Raw genomic sequence first — 24,868 nt, 5'->3', positions numbered from 1 at the left:
GTCATGGCAGTCTTATTCAACCCCCTTCAAATAAAGTGTTACCAATATCTGTATTGATATTGGTTTTTGACCAAATGAGTTTCAGTATATCGGCATATCGGATATCGATCAAAAATCCGATATTGTTCATCCCTAAAACACTCCCTTCAATCTCATATAAATTGTCTTATAGGAGTGAATTTTGGATGTTACACCAAAATGTCTCATACACATGCTTATTAGCACTCTTATTTATTGAGCAATCAAATGTTAGTTCTTATAGGACTTATTAGAAGAAAATGTATGTATTGTTTTTATGAAACAGTATATCTACTCTATGACAGATATATTCATGTGTCAGTTGGGACTATAATTTCTTTCTTCCATGTCTTAATTTCACAATTGCAAGGAGAACATTTCCTGTCACTTATTAGTGGAACGTGAAACCTGAAATAGAACATAAAAACGTTTCAGTGGAAGATTAGTGTTTTGATGTCACGCAAGGCTGATATTCTCATTCATTCTGATGGGGCAGCCAGCTGTATGCAAAATGATATCAATAAATAAGCTGATCAGGTTGTGATGAGAAGTAAAACAATACAATCTAATAATAAACATGTTTCATTATTAACTTAATATTTGAAGTTTCTGCTGAATATGAATAAAACACTGTATGCTTATTAAAATTAATCTTGTGTAGATTTCAGCTATAGCTCTGGAGCTAAACGGTAATTCCAGAGGACTCATAATCTTCAAGGTGCAATGGCAGGATAGGCATGATTTACTAGTTGATGCTTTTTCTTACCTATGAGCCATGTGAAGTGTTCAGATTCCCCTTGAACACTGTCCTGTCCTATGCCCTTTTTTATTTTTTTTCAAAATTAATTTTTGATAAAAATTGTATCCTGTGCCAAAGCACATAAAGTGCAGATGGAAGGTGAAAGTTAAAATGGGGATATGAAGTGCAGCATTGGCTGGATAGAGATATATCAGCCTCACTGTCAGAACATATATCATCATATATGTTCTGGTGTCAACCCTAAAAGCTGATAAGAGATCTATAATAACCAAAAATAGTTGAAAGTGAAAAGGTTTTCTAAACTGCAGATGGCACAGAAGTTCTCACTTCCAGTTAAAGCAACATGACTGTCAGTTAGAGCTGCAACTTTGTAAGGCTCCTCAGCTCTCTGGTCTCTGAGGGGGGGAAATTAACCTCAGATCCAAACTTTTCATGAGCGAGGAAGAGAAACTGATAATGATGACAGATACCAGGTTCTCTTGGTCCTTTGGGAGGAAAGTTAAAAGAAAAGTGAGGTTTGTTGGGACTCACTCCTGATTTACTGGTGGGAAGAGATGTGAGTGGGAGGGTGTTTGGATGGAAAGAAAGGGGGTGTGGAGATGAAAAAGAGCATTGTCAGATTGTATCACTCCCCAAAGGAGAAACGTCAAGCCCCTTAGCCCGTGCCTAAGTGCTGCTGGTGACATTTGTCCATACAGCTATGACTAAAGAGCAAGCCAGGCGACCCTGCCTGAACACCAATCATCTGCCTGGCCCATCTCTGCCACAGTGCTAAAATGAGACTGTCATTTTGTACTGCTGTTCTTTCACTACATGTCACTGCATGGGGAAAAAAAAGATAGATGCTCTTCCTTTATTCGTTCTTATTCAGAACCCGACTCTTTGTGGTAGGATTAGCTGATATGGAGCACTGATGAAGTTCAGACAGCTCAACTGGGCACTAAGATACGTCTTCATTATGCCTAAAGTGCTCCTAAAACATTATCATTAGCCTTGAGAGAGCTAGATGGCAGGCCGCGGTCTGGAATGGGGCTGCCATGTAAAGGCCTGTCATTTTAAAAGACGAATCTGACCGCCTGTGTCAGGTTTCTAACTGCTTCCATACAGTCAGATGTTCTTGTGGATAACAAATGCAGCTGAAGTCAGTTTTTGCCATGAAAATTTTTTAATTTTTATGAGATTGAATTTGTCTCTAATTTCAATGAATGTTATTTTAAAACCAGATTTAAATTGTCCTACACTTAAAGGAAATTAGTAAAAACTCTTCTGGCATAAAGGCAGCCATGACCTTCTGTGCTCTTAATCCATCCATCCATTTTTTAACACCCTTGTCCCTTAGTGGGGTCGTGAGGGGTGCTGGTGCCTATCTCCAGCTAACACCCTGGACAGGTTGCCAGTCTGTCACATGTGCTCTTAATCTTAGTCACCATATAGGTGTTTCTGTGCTGCTTACACATGTAAGGGCAAAATGTAGTATTTTGCAGCGTCAAGTCTGATGTTGTTCCTGGAAGATGCTAAACAAAAATACAGGCAAAATACAGGGAAGCATTGAACAGGGAAGCACATCGTGAAGGTTAATTATGATGGTGATTGTGGATGTTCCTACCGTATACAGCTGGCTCTGTATTTAAACTAAAAATGCCTTATCAAATGAGTCACAAATTTGTCAAAACCAAGTTATCAAGTTTCAAGTTTTTATCCATTTTTAGGTTGACAAAGTGTTCATCAATCAATAGGTATTAGGTGCCAGACTGATGGTTTAAAGATCCATCTATGAATAGAAACATCTCTGTAGAGTTGTAGCTCTTGTACAGAATGTGGTATTTCATGCCTGCTCTAAAAGGTAAGTTGAAAAACATTTTAATTCCAAACATGCTTTTCAGGTAAAGGCACAACAAGCCTTGATAATTGGGAAGCTTTCAATATCCAGAAGCAACTTGGGAGAACTGTGACAAAATGTTAATACGCTTTTGAAGGAAGCAGAAGAAAATGTTGCCTGAGTGAATTTAAACTTCCTAGCTACACCTGTGTTCGCCTCCAGGCTGCTAGTATTTGAAGAAACATAAAACAATGTTGTTTTTCTTTCTCTCCTTTTTTCACCCAATTCTATGGAAAGTGAAGAGTGCTATATTACAATCAATAAATATGAAAAAAGGATATTAATGAGTCATTAATTTATTTTAACAGGAAATAAATACAAATATAATCAATCAAACATAGAATTAATTATATGTATATTAAATGCGTGGAGTTCATTTTAAAACCGACATCTAAATATTTCACAAATTAATTTATTTCATGCTCGTATGTTGAAGCACATCGTGTAATAATTCAAACTGTCAACTGCACCCATCAAACAGAGTGGGGGGTTCGGGGCACACCCTGACGTCTGATTGTTATTTATGTTCAAGACTGAGCACTAGCTGGTGTAAGCTAGTGGGCGGGGCTAACATTGACCTTGAAATCTATGGTAGCTTGCTCCATGAAGGACCACTGTGAGCTCTCTGGTTAACTTATCAGACATGATTCAGACCAAACTACAGATGTAGAGACTGGAGTTTCTTACCCAGATTTTATAGTAAACAAATTGCACAAATTGTTGAAGTTATTTTCCCACATCAAATGGAAATATGGGATAAATTAAGTATTTTTGAATGTATATTGACAGAGTTAAATCATAATCACTTTTAATGTTTAAACTTGATTGTAGTTCTCTGCTCCGAGGTACCATAATTATACATACTCAGCAACACAACAGTGTTTTGTTTCTACCACTTTAGAGTCATAGTCCATCATCACTCCTGTTAGGTTCTGTGTTTTTCTGTGTTTTGAGTTTCTTTCTGTGTCTAGTCCTGTTTTTCCCTGTGAGTCTCTGTGCTGTCTTGATTGATCCCAGCTGTGTCTCGTTCCTGTGATTACCCTCCCAGTGTATTTAGTCCCACCTGTTGTCTGTGTTCCTCGTCGTAAGTCATTTTGTCGTTTGTCTGCTTGCCATTACAATCGAACTGTATAGTCCTGTGTTGGTTAAGGTCTCGTCTTCAGTTTTTCAGTTGCTACCAGTATTAGCTGTGTGCTAGTGTTCCTGCCGTGCCGCCTGTGCTGGACTGTGTTTGAGCTATATTCATCATAAATTCATCATCTTCATCACAACTTCGGTCGTCAGCGTTCATTCTCACCACCACAAACCACAACTCATGACAACTCCTTCAGCAGTTCTTATCTCTAGAGTCACTGGGTTGGTAGCTCACTCAATTGGACTTTATTTCAAACCTCCAGATTTATTATGGTGATCCCTTACTTCTATCTGAAGCAGAGCCTCCTCTCTTTGACGAAGCACCTCCACATCCTCCTCACTGATCTCAGACAGGAAAGCTTGGACTCCTTCCTCAGCACCTACTGCTTCTCCAAAAAGTGGGTCCTCTTGGTTCAGGTCACTGGATGGAGTCTGGGGACTCTGAGGGCACATTAAATAACACAAACATTAGAATCATCTATAAAGTTGTCATGTAATTGAACTAAAACCTGTAGAAAACATGCAAACATGACATGAATACCCTGGTGTTTATCTTCAGTTGAAGTAACCTTGACAGGTCAGAGTTCTCACTAAAACCAGCAAGATAGAGCACATCACCCCACTTCTTAGGTTCTTCCACTGGCTGTCTGGAGCTCAGAGAATTAAAACACTTAAAAACACTAAATGGACTTAACACCAAAATACATTAAAGATCTTCTGTTGTTGGATCAACCTTCCAGACCACTCAGGCTTTCTGGTTCTGGACTGCTCTGCATCAGAACCAGAACCAAGCATGGAGAAACAGTATGCAGCTTCTATGCACCACAAATCTGGAACAAACGTCTAGAAAACTGGAAAGCAGTCGAAACACGGAGCTACATTAAATCAATGCTAAATGCCCACCTGTTTAGAGTTGACTTTCATAAATTCTAACTGGAATATTATTAATTTTAGTCATTATTCCAATGTTTTATGATAATTTTTATCCTTTTGATTATAACATTTGAGAATATGTGACGTTTGTTGCTTTTTTGTTTTGTGTTTTCATCTTATAAACACCTTAAATTACCTTTTTGTTGAAAGGTCACAGTGGTTCTCCTGTCACTTGCATAAATTATGCAGCTCCCTGTCAGAAACAACCAATCAGAGCCAGGAGGAATGTTTTAGCAGAGTTGATCACACTCATGCTCTCCATAACAAACAGCATGGATCAAGCTCAAGATTGACAGTGGGCTGTAGCTGTGGTAATGAAACAATTTAACATTACAGGAAAACCATTTTTTTAAAAGTATGAAACATTGAAATGAGAAATGTTCAGTGCTGCTGAAACCTTTAGACATGATTGTAGCTGCTACCACATACTTTCTGAAATGGTTTTTAAACAGGTGAGTATTAAAACTATACTAAGACGCTGCAGTAATGTCCTGGGAATTCAATTCTGTGCATCTTTTCATAACAACTGGAAAACAAATTAGCAATAAATAATGACAAAATGTCTGTTTAGTGCATTTTGCTACAGTGACTAAGTGAATGTAGAGCCACATTTATTCCACATGCTCCCACTGAAACATGCAAAGGAAAGAAAACAGAACAGGAGCCAGAGTTAGAAAAAGGCATGGTTTCCTTTTTTTGCATTGCTAATATGTTTCACTTTTGTGAGGTTGATTGCACAGCTACTTCCTTGTTGAGGGGCCAGTATGTGTCAGAGCGCAGGGACCAACCTGGGCTGACTCACAGCGCTGTGTCTATTGGCCAGTGTGACTCACCAGTCAGCTAATTCTGTAACAGTGTGCTCACTCCTCCACAAAGATACACGCCACTGTGGAATGAATTAGTTTAGCAAACAGATGAGGGGAAAAAACTGTCAAGACAATCATGCTGACACTTTATTCCATAAGTTCACAAGCTGCTGACATGCTCAAACAACTTCAAGTTTCCTCCTATTGATTTCTAGTCCATTATGATGGTTATTTTAAAGAACTGTGTGGGGAAACAGTCAATACCTTTGGTTGAGAAAATGCTTGCGGATGCATATGTATGAGATTCAAAATGTCGCCTTTCATGATTTGATATTCTTCCACTGCAAATGCTTTTACTTGATCCACAGTGCATAAGATGTTTTTAGACCAACTAGTTGTTCCATAGCACACCCACTGATTAGTGAACTTGCCAGGACACAATGAAAGTGGTCAGAGAAATATAATTTACCATTCAGCTTTCCACCCCCGGAGGCCTCTCTGTCGCATTCTTGCAGACCTTGCTAATGTGCCTTTCAGAGAGAAACAAAATAATTTATGTGACTTTCGTATCATAAAAAAAGATGGATTGTAGGGGTTCTATGTGGAAACAAATGTTCCTTATTAAACCGTTTCTGCCAGATCAAGCTTCCAGTTAAGAGTACAGTAAATGTCATTGAATAACTCTGTTATTAGAACACAGAGCTGCTGACAGAACCAAACACTTATGCCCCCTTTGTTCTATATTATTGCTTCACTAAGACATAAAAAAAAAAACTGTCCAGAATGTGGATGCACTTTGCAGGGTCTTGGTGAGACCTCCTTCTGGAGCACAGCACTTAAATAGACATAAAACAACAAAAAGGTTCTCAGATTACTAAACCCTTGTGCGTGTGAGGACTGAGGCAAACATACGAGGACTAAGGCAAATGATACAAGTGATACGGGTGTGAGGTCAGTTGGACCCCATCTGTAAACACAAGGGTTAAAGCATGAACAAAACATCGGCATGGAGATAGGGTAATCCTTTTACCATGGTGGCTGTATATAATGGGTGGGACAATAAGGGCATCAATAAGGGCATAGTGGCAATGTGTTCATTCAGTGAGGAATGTGAAACTGGGTGGGCACTGCTGACCAACTCATCAAACCCACATCAGGCTGTTGCAGTTCTCCAAATAAGTACTAGTAATTATTTTGGACCAGCAGCTGCTCTAGTAAGCTAAATGTGCTTAACTCACTGCTATAGATTTAACCACAACCATTTTAAAATTCAACTCAACAAGTAATTTGTGTTCTCTCTGCCAGTGACGTGCAGTTGGGGAAAGGCGGTGCCTCATCTGACGTCAAACAAAAACAATTTGTCCACTTGACTGTTTTATAAATGTGTAGAACCATCAGGTTTTAAAAACTGTATCATTTCAATATTTTTATAGTTGAAATGCTGAATTTACTCATTACATGTTCAACATGGGAATACAGTGAGGTGCAGCAGTGAGGAGCTGTGCCTCATCTCTGGAGGTTTACTATCACACACTGACTGAAGCAGGCAGCTGGCACATTCATTGCTGTCTCTCTTTGTATCAGGAATATATTTGATCACATATGTGCTAAACATATTGATGTTCCACAGCCTGTCTAGTATACTTAATGAATCTGTGTCCTTCTGATTGGCCATAAATGCACAGTACAAATGCAATGGGTGACGCAGAAAGTAAATGCTGCATTGATAGGGGGCAGCATTGATCCCTCTGAGATGGATGGATGGATGGATGGATGGATGGATGGATGGATGGATGGATGGATGGATGGATGGATGGATGGATGGATGGGATTTTCTTTGTGTAAATAAATCACACTTTCACCCAGACCTCTCATTTCATCTCATCTTAGTTCATCATGCCACTCTCACATGAATGATGGCGGAAAAAAAGGAAGATTTTCACCCACTGCATCAACTCACCTTCTTCTCGTCTTTCTGTGCTGAAGGGAGCAAGGCCCTTGACCGCTCTGCGATTTTCTGCAAGAGAACCAAATGAATAGACAGGGTCAAGAAAACGGGTTTCTCCTCTATATTAAAATATTTTTTTATATCCCTGCCTCCATGTGAACAGATATGTATGGTTTTCTGCCAGAAATGCCAGTTGATTTATCTCCAAACAGCCAATGGAACATGGCTTTGAATTCCAGCTACCTTCTGAAGATCCCCGTAGCGCTGCACAGAATCTGAGAGTTCAGTCTTCAGTCTGGTCAGACGTAAACGATCTTGCTGTGCAGCAAAACAAGATTAGCTTTAATTAGCACAAGTATTGTGTAATCTGCTGTTTATTCTTCAATTGACAACCCATGAGGGAGGAGTGGCAGCATAAAATACCCGTGAAGAGCCGCTGATTATATCAGAGAGTTGTTTGATGAGAAGACTTGTGCTGGTGATGACTTTGTTGGTCTGCTGCTGAGTGGAATGTCTGGGACAGAGACAGAGACAAAGTTCTGTCTTATAGGAAGGCATGAGATGACATGTTCTCAGCATAGATACCGAAGCCATACATATAATCCACTGGTCACTTTATTAACCACAAACACAAATCAATTACCAAAAATAGCAAATATCAATAAGATTTGCTACCTGGATCACAAAGCCTATTATTTATAAATAATGCATTATGAAAATTTATTGACTGTGTGAATTTTCAAACAGTGTGTATCTTATTTAAAGTAAAAAATTAAAAGTTACCAGAAAATATCCAAAAGTTGTTTTCAAAACAAGGACTTCATAATCTCAGGGGAAAATGTAAATTCAAAGAGCAGAACCACAAGAAGAAGTTTTAGGGTTTCAGTCTGTGGTCTGAAACTATGGAGCAGTGTGACCGTGTTCAAACATTAAAAACATTTCAGACTTCTGCATAAGGAAATGCTCTACACAAAAAAAGACACTAGCTTGATTATATTATGCTATTATGTTGTTATGGCACTATTAGCATCAATATTATCGTTGCTGTTGTTGTTCATAAAGCTAATATTAGTAATACTCTTATCTATGAGAATATTGTAAGAACATGATTGATGTACTGCATCAATCAAGAATCTGGGTGTAGTAATGTATTGCCACAATACTTATACAAAATAAGAAATCAGAACAGCTCTTGCCTTGCTTTCCACCATCTCTGGCTGTATTGTCTGTTTTGTTGGTGCTTTACAAAGAAATTTTGGCTTAAACATTTCACGTTTATGACTAGCTATAGTTTTGCTGATGCAGGACTACCCACCGCATTAATAATGGCTGTGGCACCCATGTAGAAAAGGCTACAACTCAGAGAGAGAGGTTTATCTGATCTCTCTGTCTGAGGTCAACGATGACCCATAAAATATTAACCGGTTTCAGATGAACACACACAAACATTGACCTTCTGATGGCAGCAGATGTTTTAGAGCTTCTTCCAGACTAAAAGACAAACAACATTTAATTGTCAACACAGAAAGAGCAAGTGAGTTTTTGTGGGTTGTTTACATGTTTGTCTTATTTTCACAGTATATCATCCATGTGCTGTGCATTATTGCACAGCATATGACTAAAAGGTCCAACTTGTTTTAAGTTTGGTCCCTTTTCCTTGGTTTCATGTCAGGAAATATTTAACAGTACTATGTTAAATATTGTTTCATTTAAATCAGATGAATACCTGCTCCACATTTTTCCCTCAGTGTTTGAAAACATATTTACACTTCCATTCAATAGTGCTGCAGTACCATGCTGTGCCAGTAGGAGAGAGTACTGGAGGTGATGTTTTCTCTGGCACTGGGTTCACTTTCCTCATAGTCAATATTTTTCTCAGTTCACTTTTCAAGTTTCAAAAAAAAAAATGACAATGCTATTAAAAAAATGTTTGCAAAGAGTTTTTTAAGTGATTGTGAGCATTTGATACGTGGGTCTGGTGTTCTCTGACTAATCAGTTCACATAGATATCTCACAAACAACACTTCAGAAAAATTCTCCATATTAGAAAACCTGTCCAGGAATTACTAGTTTTTATCAAGATAAGCAAGTTTAGCTTATGGAGATGCTAAACTTATCCACATGCTAAACTTGTCCACAAGTTTAGCAAGTGGTTCACAGCAAAAAAATACCTGTAAAACAATAACCTTGTTCAACTGGGCCTTAGCCACTCACATTCAACAGAATTGCTGATAAAAACACAATGTGTTACCAGGAGAAAAGATAAAAACATATAGTGTATAGCAGTGGTTCCCAAACTTTTTCTTCTACGCCAAACTAGAACTCAGTTTGAAATGTTATTAAATAATTAGCATGCATTTCTCTGTAAAAGGTGAGTTCACGGATTGTGCTTTTTTTCCCCCTTTGTCAATAAAATAGTGACCTAATTTGAAAATTCTCAAATTGGCCTGGAAATCAGATGATTTTAATGATGAACTTTGTTCATCATTAAAAACCACTGACTAGTGGATTTGTTTGGATATATAAGTTAACAGCTGACTATGCTGTATTTTGTGCATGCAAACATCACAACACATTCAGTTTTAGTGACTGGAACCTAAGAGTGATTCATAGAAACAGACTGGTGAGACTCTTTAAACATGTTTCCCACTATAACTACTATTACTCTCTACTACTACTATCTATGAAATATGTGCTGTTGTGAATGGTAAGAAGCAAACAGCTTATCCTGACTGAACCATTCTAATTATTCATTTATATCCTTAAAAGCTTAATTTCATTATAAACCCATGTTTAAGAAAGGTAGCTTTCTTAAACATGGGTTTATTTCCTTTGAGTAACATAGTGATGATTAACCTAACTCAACATTGTAACATTCATACTCTTCTGAAACTTCTTTCATGTTTGCTTTTTGTCTGTGACAAGATCTGCTCAGGGAAGAGGTAGAACGTACAACCATTTTCATAACTGCAGCATGTCTCCTAGAAAGTCAGGTTAAGACTGTTATTAAATATCCATGCTGTCAGGTCGTCCTGGGGTTACAATACACACATCACTCCTCTGTGCAATTTTCCTGACTTGACACTGTGTCGGTCTGGTGTGCAGAGATGGGCTGCTACACAAAAACGGTTCAGTTATGGTTACTCAGATATTGATCCCCATAAAACTGATGGCAAGGGAAGGACCGGTAGACCACAGAAGACGCTTGTCAACATAACTTTGGGTCTGTCGGTTAAAAAAAATAAAATAAATTAATTAAAAAAAAAAAAAATATATATATATATATATATATACTGCTCAAAAAATAAAGGGAACATTTCACTTTAATTTTGTGTGTGGCTCCAAATCCAGGCCTCCATTGGTTAATAAATTTGATTTCCATTGATGATTTTTGTGTGATTTTGTTGTCAGCACATTCAACTTTGTACAGAACAAAGTATTCAATGAGAATATTTCATTCATTGAGATCTAGGATGTGTTATTTGAGTGTTCCCTTTATTTTTTTGAGCAGTGTATTTAATAAGTTATGATATGCATTCATTTCTAAAATTAAAACTACCTTTTGAAAATAACCTGTAAGCTAATATTAAATATATTTTTCATTTCAGTATTACTTTTTTAAAAGGCTTTATTGGCTCTAGTGACCTTTATTTGATAGTTAATTGACAGGAAAGTTGGTAATAAGAGATGGGGAAAGACATACGGCAAAGGTTGCTAGGCCGGAAATTGAACCTGCGACAGCTTCGTTGAGGACTAAGGCCTCCATACATGGGTTGTGCTTAATCCCTGCGCCACCACAGCACACCCAGTATTACTTTATTCTTATGTAATATTCTAGTCTTACATGTCTTGTTTCCTTCAGTTGTAAGCAAACTCTCATAAATCATCATAATAAATGGAAATAAAGACTTGAAAATGTCGGTTATTTTAAACAACTTTTCATTCAACTCAGTATTTATGATAAAAAATGAAAAAGAAATCTTTCAGTAAATATCAGAACAATGTAAAGCTGTATCAATTTTTAAATCACACCTATTTGACATTTGTCAAAAAGTAGTCAATAGAATTTTTATGGAACAACAGAAGTCAAACTCTGTTAATTGCTGAACCTAGGATGAAGAACAGTTTGGGAATATAATCCCAAACACTGCAGCAAATCTACAACAGAATGACTGAAAATGAAAATAAAGCTTTATCCATCCATCCATTGTCTATATCCACTTATCCTTGTAGGCTTGCAGGTGGTTGGTGCCTATCGCCACTGGTTGTTGGGTTGGGTGAAATCTATATTTTCTATAATAAAACAGTAATCTATGATGGATAAAAAAAATAAAATAAAATAAAAATAAATAAATTAAAAAAAACTTTTTAATTGAATTAATCAGCTCTTTCTTAATGAATAACCAACCGTTTTCTGGTGTCACTGGGAGAAACAGAACAGATATCTTTAAAATGTCAGCTATCATTTAAAAATACTGTCTGACCCGTGCATTGGTGCTTTTGATCTGTAATGATTCATCAGTGCGTCAGCAGGAGTCCCACTCACAACAATCAGATCCCGTCCACCTCTCTGGACCTGAACAGCATCACTGCCCAGCAGGAAATCAGCTGGTCAGAGTCCTGCCACTACCTGCTTCCAGTTATAAACAGCATGGTGAAAGTGGAGATGCTTATTCTGCAAATTTCAATCAGCCACTCTGGTCGTATGTTTCTCCTGTGTGTCTGCCATTTGCTTTTCCTTTGGGGCTGGGCTGGTTGTGATGAGGGAAGCTGGGAGCAGCTGGCTGCAGGGGAAGGTGTGAGGCTCGGGGGAGGCATCGAGTGGGATCTGCATTCTGCAGAGCACGATGAAGGAGTGCTGGCTGTTCTTAGACTGCGGTCATAATTTCAGGATTCTAACTGATAGTGTCCAATTTTCTGAGCTCTGACGATCTTTTAACATACATGCTGGAGTTGCTTCTCTCAGCCTGCTGCACTCGCATCGATTCACCTGACAAATCAAAATGTTTTTTTTAAAAGCAAGCAATGACTAAAGTCACAAAAAGCAAGAGTACTATGATGACACCTTGCCAACGTAAAAGTGGAGTCAATTCATCACAGCAGCCCAGTCAATATCTTAGCTGAAAACATCAAGCAGCTTTCAGAATTCTTCTTCTCAGTTTATCTGATGGCAGCGGAATGATCTGAAGCAGAATCTGGGTGAACAATGTGATCAGGTCAGTTTGTAGCAAAAAGCAGATTATATTCCAGATTTATTTCCACTGTTCACCAAATACGAAAAAAATAAGAATCAGAGGGACACATCTTTGAAGTTCTGTAAAGTTTGTTCTGTGCATCTACAATATCTCCACATCTTAACTGAAAAAAAATATTAACATTCATTCATAGACTTTAAAGATTTACATGAGACATTTTTAACTTGTGATTCCTGGTTCACCAGGAATATACCTGTTTCTATGTCATAAAGAAAAAGCCCTCTTCACTGCTATCATACACAAAGGTGCAGGTTTGGATTCCACGTGACATCTAAATATGCATTTCAGATGAAATATACACCTACAGTTACTCATGCATGGCAGGAAAGCAACAGGACCCCACACTAATGTGGGTTTGAGAGGGAAAGTGATGCTGGCTGGTTGTGTAAGAGTGGAGGAGGATGAGGTGGAGAATCACATCAACACAATGTGTGAATAAATATCTGTGGCATATTCTACCTTCTCCCTGCTGTAAAAAAAAGTGGTTTTTATCATTTATTGTCTATGTAAATTTGAGGTGATATTAGGTTGTTGCAGATTAACTATTAATTCATAATACTGTGTAGTAGAGAAATGGTACATGTTTTTAATTTAGACAGTATTGTGTCTAATGTTCAGGATTATTAACAAAAATGGAACTTGTTATGATTTTCTTTTGGAATTGTTTTTTTTTTTTTTTTCTTGTCTCTGCTCCTTGAAGACCAGATTATATGAGTGTTCCTATCAACAGGCTCTTCCACTGTTAACATGGGACGTTTGGCTCTTTCTCTGATGAATAGTTCATTTGGTTCAGGTGGCTGGGCGAGATGGTAGCTCTCCTAGAGTGAACTAAAGTTTTGTTTAAGCCGTGTATCAACACTGCCAGTCGTCATGTTGTCCGAAGTTTCAATTAGTGGGTTGGCCATTTACTGCCTGTCTTCTCCTTTGTTTCTGTTACTGTTGAGTAAAGACAACCACAAAAACTACTGAAAATTTTAAAAATCACTATAAAATTATGCACTAAGTTATCTTGGTCACATGACAAAAACAGACAATGAAATGAAATGTGATAAAATATAAAAAAAGTGCATAGGATTGTGAACATTACAAGTACTGTAAACAGTGGGCTAACAGAGACTGTGAACAAGCAGTGGCTCTACTTATACATAAATCTGGATTACAACTGAATGAACAAAAGCATCATTCTGTGTAAATCTTTTGGAACAACTGGATTCCTTGTTTCTTTCTCTTTTTATCGAACAGCATCAATGCAGTAGAAAAATACAGACAGGTAAAAGTAATAGCAGCCAAGCATTGAAAGCTTCCAAGGCTGTCATAAAATTGTTGGATGGAATTGATGACATGCCAACTAAAACAGCAGGAGGTGATGCATTTTAAACGGGTGCAATCATCTTAGATTGGACACTTTGTCAACAATGTAGAATCTGGCCATTTGCAGAAGCTTGGCTGAAAACAACAATCAATAGGATTTTAAAAACAAAGAGAAAATAAGAATGCTTAGCCGTAACAGCAAGGGTGTGTATGCAGACGTGTGTGTGTGTGTGTGTTTGCGTGTGTGTGTGTGAGACTCACAGGCTCTGTCGTAGCTCTGTTGTATCTCTGGAAGTACCGAGTGACTGAAGATTTTTCTCCAAGGTGACAACTGAAGAAACAAACGCATGAAACAAACTTTTGAGGACATCAAAGGATCTCACACACACTTCCAGACACTTTAAGAATCAGTTAGGCAAGCTTAATATTTTTAAAGAATACATTGGAATTCTTTCAAAATTACCACTTTGTTTTAGTAATGTTAATAATCACAAAATCATCCTGTCAATAAATATCTCCAGAATGAAATTTAAATCCATTGTTGTGTTCTAATAGAACAATGAGTGTACAGTAGCCAGTCAATCCAGACTACTGTAAGAATGGGAGCTGGGGAAAATACCATTATTTCATAATACAGGAAATTTAGGGCAAAATACTGATACAGGAGCACTGCGGGTAAGAGGGGTAAAATACAGTGGCTTCCCGGCCAAAACAGGAGACTTGGCAAGTTATTGGCTGGCATTTACAGAGCAGTCAATCCAGGAGTACCATTTCTTTCCCTTCATGCTGATTGGCTTAAACTAGGCAACTCTTGGAGTCTGAAGTATTAGCAGATTTTTTCTATTCACTTGCAGCTGTGGTCACTGTGTTCCTTAAATTAAACATTAATGCTTTACTTCAGATTATTGTTTTTATTTATTTGTTTTTTATGTTTGTTTTTTTTTTTAAGAAAAGTACACAATTTCTTAAAGTTTGTCAATGAGGATCAATAATTACTTCCAGCTAAATAAGTTCCTAGTCTTGGAGGGGTATGAGTCAAGGTCAATAAAAACTCTCAAAGAGGAGACATTTACAAAGTACATAAAACGTAGAGTTTAAAGAAGCGTGTGTTTTCATGTCACCCACACACATTCAAACCACAACAAGTTTAGGTGGTGAGTCATGACTCTACCATTGCCGTTGATCTGGAAAATATTGGAGGAGGCTTCTTGAAACACATCTTGTAGTTCTGAAGGGCTGACCTGTGTGGCTTTGAAGAAAAAACAGTTTGAGAAAGGCAACATCTTAAAACATGTACAGAACTGCAAAAATCACTGCACATTATCAAGGTTTACAAGTATCTGGTTGTTTGTTCAGAGACACCAGAATGACAGATCTTATGGCATCTTCCTCAAGTGATAATGGAGGTGGATTGACAAAAATGTCTCATTTGCATTGTTTAACAATAAGACGTGTTTTTTCTCTAGAATCATCACAATATGAACATAATTAATACAAATTTAAACAGAGCCTAAACAGTAATAAGCACCACAGGACTCTTCATAGTAGCAGACATGTGACTCTAGTCTGTTATCAAAAGCCCTGTTTATATATACATGAAAGTAAGAAGTTCTGCAGCCACGCTATGAAGCTCCTCTTATCTGCATTTTAGCCAGAAAATGAAACCAGCCTTATATAAGCAGGTACAAGCTTCAGCTGTTCGTGACTAATCCAACCGTTCTGCTGCTGCCCTAATTACTGATACTAATGCATATTAGAATACAACAGTAATGGTCAGGTACAGTTTGTATTCTAAATATGCAATTCAGCAGTAGTAGTATTTTAAAATGATGTTTCTTATTCATTTTTTAAAATATCTTTTTTTCAGGAGCAGAGCTTCTATCTAGGGAAGGGACAGACTCAGTTGTTAGTGTTGTTGCCTGGCAGCAAGAAGTTCCTGGGATCAAATCATGGCCAAGGCCTTTCCGCATACTCTCCCCTGTGTGTGTGGGTGGGCTCCCTCTGCACTTTGTGCAAATTATTCTATATGAAATCTTGCTTAACAAAGTTGATAGAAATTATCTAAAATATAGCTTCACATTTTTGCTAATGTCATCTCTGGACCGTATTTTATCAACTTAGAAATGTTTGTCTTGATATGAAATTTAGGAACTTCTCTTTCCCTGCAATGAATCTAAATATTGAAATAATAGAGATATGAATCAAGTGTACAATGACTTAGAGAGGCATGTAAATATCAAGTGACAATGAGTGAAAATTAATGATGGGGATGGAAGTCAGCAACATTAAAATATTTGAAGTGTATTAAATTGAACTCTGTGAGTTATCAAAAATATTAGCTTAATCTAAACCTTTAACGTCAACTATGTTAGACTCAATCCCAACCAAAATTATTTAAGGAAGTGTTCTTTTTGATCACTTTCCCAATTTCTGATATGATTAACCTAGCCACAGTAAATACATCATACTACACGCCACACAGTCATTAAACCTTTATGTAAGAAATCTTCTCTTGCTCAAGATGCTTTGGTAAATTACATACCTATATCTAATCTTCCTTTATTTTATGAAATTCTTGAGAAAATAGTTACTCATCAACTGTGCGAGCATCTAAATGTTAATGACGGCTTTGAAGAGCTTCAGTCATGTTTCAGAGCTGATGAACTAGTGAAAGTTACTTGGGCTAGTTCTATTTACTTCTATTCTATATAGCATATATTCTATTCATTTACATATTCTATATGTTTCCTATTGGTAAAATTACAGACATCATATGATAATTATCTATTGCTATAGTGATGATACACAAGTATATTCTTCCATAAATCATGTTGAATCTAATTAGTTAGGTAGGTTACATCTTGAAGACATATAAACCTAAATGACTTTAAATTTTCTGTTTTTAAATTAAGACAAAACAGAAGTTGTCATGTTTGAACCAAAATGAAACCACTTAGCAGGTCTCTTAATTTGAATGGCATTATATTGACCTCAATTATTAAAGTAAGACATGCTGTTGTTATATTTGACCTACTTTTAAATCTGGGCTTAAAACTAATAGATTTTGTTGAAAACTTTATTCATTTTGGTAAAGCTTGTATTTAGAGATATACACTTGGTTATCCTGAGTTGATTTTATAGCTATGCTGATATAGACTTAGGTTGCTGGAGAACAAAATGGCCACATTTTCATTTTCTCACTTTTGTGCATTCTCCTTCCCCTCTTAAACTTTGTATTATTTGCTATTTTTTCATTGTTTGGTGTTATCTTCTCTCAGTGTTGAAGCTACCGCTGGCCTAGGATTCTGTTGAGCTGTGACACTTTCTGGATGGGGCCATCGGCTGAACTATGCAGCACATAACTTGATGTTCTCCCTTAATTGTCTATGCGCAAAGCACCCTGTGATTATTTTTTTTTGAGAATTTACCCTACATAGAGCTATTGTTCCAAAATGAATATGGAGCATGTATATTACAATGAATAATGGGCATGGAAGACCACCTCTGATGAAGAGTCTCTTTGCAGTAATGATCATGCAACAGACAGAGTCATTAGGTTGGAATCTGTGGGCTGGATTCTTCTTGTTCAGAAGAACATCATGGCTAAATGACAGGTGGGTTGGATGTGGGGTTAATGGTCTGAAGCTGCAATACATATCATGACCCTCATAAGCTCCATGCAAAAACACACCAACCCACATTTTAAGCAAATACTGCAAACTATTAACTGCTCAAAATAATCTTCATTCTGATATCATCATGAGTGCATATCTACAAAATGATAGACATGTTAAAATACTCAACAGTGTGAAAAGAAAGAAGGTAGTAAATGTTAGTGTGTCATTGAGGCAGGCAGGCAAAAGTCAAACATAAAAAAGACATTTGAAAAGTACTTGTGCGAGTACCGTGACATTCTGACTGAACATCATTAACTTCACATCCACAATAAACTCTTCAGGTACTGCAGAGTACCTGAAGATCTGATAACTGTTACAATGTAATGATATACATACAAAAAGGTTTGTTTTCCAACTGAAAAACACTGATATTAAATCAGAATGACCACACGTTTAACATAAAGCTCATCCATCTTCCATTTATGTTTCTCCTATAAGATAAATAACACTGCGCAACAGATGTCAGATAATAAAAATTGATAATAATGTATCTGTGATTACATCTGCTGCTACATTCCCTGTGCTGTAAAATAAAGTTCAATTATTTATTCTGTTAACTGTGAGAAATTCAGGAGGTTTTCTTAACCAGAAAAAAATTATCTTCAACAGTATAAAAGCTATTCTGGCCTAAAGATCAACACTGTTTAAATCAGTAATAATCATAACTGGAAGTCTTTGTCAAAAATAGATGCATGGACAAAAATACATGTACAACCAAAAGTTATGTATGATTAAGACATTAAATTGATAAAATTTGGCAACAATGACAGAACTACTTTGATCATAAAGATTTCCTGTGTTTTCTGGCTGACTAACATTTGGTAAAACTGAGCAAGAGGGAATACAATATCCTGTTTTCCCACAAAATAAGCAGCAAAGAATTATACTCGTTCCTTCAGAACTCAAAGTTCTGTCTTCTGTCACTTTTGGATTCTCAACCTCTTAAAGGTTAAAAAGAGAAACATATCATTTGTTTTTGGTATCTATACAGCATTTTTAAAACTCAAACTATTGTATTTACTTGACAGTGGAATAAAATGCACTCTGTGCCTGAAAAAACAGACAAACGTAGTTCTTCCCCTTTAACTAAAATATTACATAAATAACTCAATTAAAAATAACTGATTGTCTAATCACATTTGATAACAAAGCATTAACTATTATTTATGTTTTAGTAAATAAAATCAAAAGAAAGAAAAATGTAATATTCACAGAGAAATTAATCAGAGCAAGTGTTTGCAGAGGAAAAATGAATAAATAATAAAGAAAGCTGTGAAGTATATTCTTACTTAGCATATCTAAAATTGCTAATGAGAAACTGCAGTGAACTGATTATAGGTGATGATCATCAGTAAAGTTAGCTTCTCTCTCTCTTTTTAAAAGAACAGAATAATCAAAGCAAAGTGTCTTCATGTCTTGTTCTGAACTGGGCGACAGCCCCGCCATGCTGGGGATAAATTATCATCAATGCCATGTTTCACACAATCTGCAACCTGTACAATTATACTCTCAAATCAGAGAGGAGTCTAATCAGTAGCTCCCATCTCATTATAGTCTGGGTCACTGGTTGTCTCCTCACTGATCAGACATTTTTATTGTCCTAAAAAGTTCAATCCAGTCTCTGAGGTAAAGTGGCTCCAAAGGCTTGTCTGTAATAGTGATGGTCTAGACTGCACATCATAACACGGGATGTCGCTCAGATGCATCTGCCCATACATTTGAGGAAACATCTTTGCAGATCTTTTATGTGCTCCATTTCTCTGGAGTTTCCCCAGAAAACATGACTGGCTGTATTTGGACTGACGGAACCAGGAACTACTTAGACAAATTCTACTTGAAATCTACCAGAAAACTACCCTGAAAGAAACACAAGATTTGTAAGGTTCAGAAGGTTATTGTGTTTTTCCTTGGAGATAATCAGTGCCATTTCAGTAAGACAAACACTTTTAACACATCTGCCTCTTATAGTTACGACAGACGTACAAATTTATCTAAACTCATGCACAGTTTTACCTGTGGTATTGATATGACGATTTTTAGAGTCCCCTGATCTGTGTGTGTCACAGCAAACATGCAGTATAAATGAGGTTAAATGAGGTTTGCCAGAAAGTAAACTTTGAAATGAAATAACCTGATCTTTACCTAATAACCGCACAATAAACTACCATCATTCTCTAAAAACCCAGAGCCTCCAAGCAGAATTCACAGAAAGCATCAACAGTTTAATCTGCAACTGTTTTTGAATGCCTGAAGTCATCAGGCAATCAGAAGGGCAGCAGTCGTTCACCCAGGACGTAATGTTGGGATCTACAAGGCAAACTCAAGCTGAGGTTAACACAGCTGTGTATTATGATGCAGGGCCACATAAGCTTGGATCAATGGTATCTCAGTTGGTCCATTAATCTGAGCGTGGGTGTCTGACACGTGGCCCACTTTGGCCACTTACTGCCCATCAGCAGAGCATGGAGCTGAAGGAGCAAGCGTTCATCACAGCTTTGTCACATCCAGCCCAGCCTCGTGCTTCATTACAGCTTAATAAAGCAGACCCACATTTCCTGGGTGCTCATCAAAGGCAGCTAACCATGTGGAGCGATGGACGAGTCAGGTCCAACAACGGAGGGCTGCTTCATCTGTTGCAGACGGTCAGGTGGGATTCCGTTTAACCACCAAGATGGAAGAACGTTGGGATTTTGAGGTCAGCAGATTTTCTCTCTCCTCCGGCTGAGGTAAACCTGCTTCCGTTGTAGAATTTCAACTATTTTTTTAAATGAAAATAATTATATCATCTAATCTAGATGTTCCTGACTACTACTCAAGCATAGAAATTACATTTTCATATCAACTAAAATTTGATTTATCATTTTTAAAAGTCCACAATGAAAAACCTTATATTGTGGTTATACATTTCACACATTACATGATCATATGATTGCAAGCAGTTGCTAACCCTGTATGTATACATAATATTGCATTGACTCATGAATTACTCATAATCATTCATAAGAAAATTCAGGCAGTGCCATCTATAGTGCACTTGTATTTGAAGAAAGGAAGAACGAACAATAGATGTATTCATTTCATTTTTCTGAGAAAACGCTATCTTTACTTCAGTGTACTTCTTTCCAAAGAACCAGATTGTTCAATTTAGTTTAATAACTATAATAATTATAATTTTATCCAGTATATTTTATCTCCTCTAACCCACTCTCTGAGCTTGCCCCATCCTTTTCTAAGAAAACACATGTAGCAGTGGTTGTTGGGTGATGTTAGGGAACCCACTTGTTTTGATATTGTTTGGGTAATACATTTCCATCATGTAGGAACATTCTATTTGTGTTAAATGAGATGAATGTATGTGTGCATATTAAAGGGGCTGTATTTTCCACCACAATCAAGTATCTATGTCACAGAAACTGACTTCTCAGTTTAATGCCTTGAAAATGACCTCTGTGTCTTTAAGAAGCTTCTACTCATTGTAAAATTTTGCCTTCAAGACATCATCACAACATGATGCCCTTTACAACTGTTTTTAGGACTGTGGGACTGAGAAGTAGTTTGTATTTTAAGCTCAGCAGCCATGTAGTTCCACCAGGTATTAGCTCTTCCAGACTAGTGGCACCAGCAGCTAGCAGAGGTGAAGGTGCCTTTCAAGGATTTCAAAGATTTCTTTGACATGCATGGAAAAATCAAAGAAACACTGCATGTGTGTTTTGATGAGGGAATAACAACATAACATGATGCAAAGCTCAAAAAAATCAATTTTACATAATAATACTCCCCAGTGTGGCCCATATGCACTCAGGACCAGCTGGTACAACTCACACCTCATTGAACATCACTGTTCAGTTAAAAACAAATAATATGAACATAAACTATTACATACTGTAACAGCTATTTGATGCTGTTGAGCTACCGATTATAAATTCTGTAATGTATCTGGACTACTTTTATTTTTAATCTCACATTAATCAGAACAGCATATGGCTCGTCAATATGTGTTGACACTGAAACCTCTGTTGTCATGCCATCATGCATGAGACGCTGAGTTGTGTTTGTGCTGACATGCTGCCTCTCAGGCAGAGAGAGACGGTGGAGGGCTGAGAGCGTTCGCCGAGAGAGGGTGGAGAGATTAGCCTAATCGACAGCTCTATTAGAGACTTAACCTGTGCTTTGATCATTTTCTGAGCTCCCCCTCAGATCAGTCTGAGCAACAGTCGGTAAATCTGACAGGCTCCTGCTCTACCCCCCATCCTGCCTACATTTTCTTCACATCACCTCCACGGATACCCCTCATAATGTACCCAGGCTCCACTACGATGAAAGGAAACCTTTCTAGAGACTTAGCCTTCCATCTGTCTGGCTACAGCAGAAGTGATTTTAAGAGAGAAGCTGACGGCCGTACTAAATCAAAGGCAGATGTACTGTATCCTTACAGTCTCTGCAGTCTATAGACAAAAAGCCACTGTGAGGGTCTTTTCTTATTTTCTGGTGACAAAAACTCCCTTTCTTCCTTGATGAACTGCTAAACTAGACCATAATGACTTAGTGAGGCAAAGTGAAGAAAGTGATTGAATTGGACATACAGGTGGAAACTGTGACACAAATGTCCAGGACTCAACAAAAATATACAGCTGAAACCAGCCATTTACATATCAGATTACTGACTGTGGCTTAGTGGACAGAGTCTACTTGAAATGGAAAGGTTGTTGGTTGGATTCTAGCTTCCTCCGACAACATGTTGTTCTTGTCCTGGGCAAAGCACTTAACTCCAAGTTGCCAACCAATTTGTGTATTGGTGTATGAATGTGTCCACAGTCAGTGTGGCTGGGTGAATGTGTCAGTAGTGTAAAGCACTTTGAGTGAGTACAGCAGGAAAAGTCAGAAAAAATTCAGTTCAACTTCCCAAAATGTTTGTATTTGCTAAATGCTATAATGATATGCAAGCAATTTGACGGTTTTCAAATTTTGAAAAGTACATACATTTCATTGATATTTTGAACAACTGGCAATCTGTAAAAGGTGCATTCTGCCTCTCATCATATAACTGCTGTGAAATTAAACCACTGTGAGGTTTAATGGTTAAACCACCCTGGGAGAAAAAATGTGGGCAACAGTGGAAGACATCTTGTTCCCTGAAAGGTTGACTTTTTCCATGAGATTAGAATTTGGAAAATTTAAGAACATATACAAAAACTGGCTGGATTTTATATCAAACTAAGATCAGATATTATTGAATAATAGTAGAGTTTTAGGGAGACTCTGATAAAGATACTGAATGTAAATAGGTAATTTAATATTGTGTTGACCTGGAGAAGACTGACAAGAAAACTTAAATTTGGTTTTGAAACTGTTTGGGTAGGCTGTGAAATATAGTAGATCGCAAAGTTGTCCAACACATGTACAGAATGTGTGTGAAACTTCTCTTGGATAGTCTCTATAGAACATTAAAAAAATGTGCAAATAAAAAAAAAGAAACAAATATGTTATCCTTTTTGCTGTTCTGTCCTCAAAGTAGCAGAAATCTACCTTTACTTATTTGCTATGCTGCTCATAGATTGCTAGCTTTAGTTTTAATAATGTGTAGAACCTCTTTGGTTTCCATAGCAACCTTGCTGGATATTTGGGTGAATGTGAACACAATGTTTTCTTTCTGGTGTCTCGTGGCATTGTGGCCTGTGCTGCCTCACTATGACTGAGACTGCTGCCATAACTGTGATCAGTGTTCTTACTTGGATAATTGTTCAAAAGAACAACAAAACAACCTTATTGTGGTTGAACAGTGCCCTGGCATTTTGGAGCAGCTGCAATGTAAATTCATTATCCAGCCTACTTGATCCAAGTTATGGGCTTTTCAAACCCTTCTCCATGTGTTTTTATTTCTTAGTACTTTCTCCATGTTTAACAAGAGCTTAGGAACTAAATTATGAACCGGTCTGAGCTGCCTCACTGTCATTACAGTTAACTTTCAGGAGTGATCTCGGCTTTGAATGTCTGACAGATCATAAAGCAAGAAGTTATGAAAGAAACTAAACTAACTTCATGTTTTATTGTTCATGATATGGAAAATAACATTTTGTGACTCAATGAGAGTTGATTGCACCTATCTATCTATCTATCTATCTATCTATCTATCTATCTATCTATCTATCTATCTATCTATCTATCTATCTATCTATCTATCTACCAGCCTTTTACAAAACTGCAGAGATTGGTAGGCAAGGCATGTTTTTTCATAAAGGTTGTTTTGGCTCTAGTGGCCTTTGTTTGAAAATGTTAGGATAGGAAAGTAATGAGAGATAGGGTAGATGTGGAGCAAAGGTCACCAGGCCGGGATTCGAACCTGAGACGGCCGCATTGAGGGCTAAGACCTCCTTATGTGGGTTGTGCTTAACCCCGCATAAGACATGTTTGTGAAAGGTTGGTGTTGTATTCATTTATAGTAAATTAATAAAGCACAATTCAAGAATTATCCTGAAATGCAAAACATTTCAGGATATTATTTTTAATTTTAGGTAAAGCAAGGTCTGATTCATTACCCTGCAATTGATTCCATACAGCCAGACAAAGCAAAGAAATAATAAGTTTCTGACTGACTGGCCTCATCTGACTGACCAGATAAGGCTCCAGTATTATCTAAGTCTGGCTGTTAGCCTGGTCTGGAGCAAGCCAGCTGCACAAGATACATCACCATGGTAACTTATGTGCTATTGTTTTTGTGAAACAGAGTCCAGGCTGAAGTAAACCAGGATATCCAGAAAATTCCGGCTTTAAGTGACTGTCCTGGCTTTGTGAAACAGCCCTCTGAAAATGAGGTGAAGGGTTTGGAATCACTTTGGTTTGTGTATTCACTGTTTGTGTGTCTGGTCACCCAGTGATCAGCTAATGTCCTGTTGTTTACACCAGTGGTCCCCAACCCCCGGTCCGTGAACCGGTACCGGTCCGTAGACCAATTGGTACCGGGCCGCGCAAGAAAATAATTAAATATTTACGTTTTATGTATTATTTGAGTCTGGAGGATCTTTTATTTTGAAAATCCTTTAACCGGATTCTCTCAATTACTTGCGCGCCAACGCTGAGCCCACAAGCAGTAAAATGAGTAAGAAACGGATCAGATGTCTTTGGAAAGTTTCTTTGCAAAGGGGAAAAG

General features: G+C 37.4%; 1 protein-coding gene across 1 annotated transcript in view; it reads right to left on the bottom strand.

The window, feature by feature from the left end:
• Positions 1 to 24,868, bottom strand: part of tsnare1 (T-SNARE Domain Containing 1) — a 69,742-nt gene that overhangs the window by 40,199 nt on the left and 4,675 nt on the right. The window contains exons 2-7 of the mRNA XM_016670683.1: positions 15,216 to 15,293; positions 14,306 to 14,375; positions 7,902 to 7,992; positions 7,722 to 7,796; positions 7,491 to 7,547; positions 4,077 to 4,232 (exon numbers count right to left, since the gene is read on the bottom strand). Coding sequence (XP_016526169.1) covers positions 4,077 to 4,232; positions 7,491 to 7,547; positions 7,722 to 7,796; positions 7,902 to 7,992; positions 14,306 to 14,375; positions 15,216 to 15,293 — 527 coding nt within the window. The remainder of the gene's footprint in view (positions 1 to 4,076; positions 4,233 to 7,490; positions 7,548 to 7,721; positions 7,797 to 7,901; positions 7,993 to 14,305; positions 14,376 to 15,215; positions 15,294 to 24,868) is intronic.

Source organism: Poecilia formosa, unplaced genomic scaffold, assembly GCF_000485575.1.
Source record: "Poecilia formosa unplaced genomic scaffold, Poecilia_formosa-5.1.2 Scaffold36, whole genome shotgun sequence".
NCBI classification, from domain to species: domain Eukaryota; kingdom Metazoa; phylum Chordata; class Actinopteri; order Cyprinodontiformes; family Poeciliidae; genus Poecilia; species Poecilia formosa.
The sequence above is the reverse complement of the archived record's forward strand: the minus strand, read 5'-3'. Positions and strand labels throughout refer to the sequence as shown.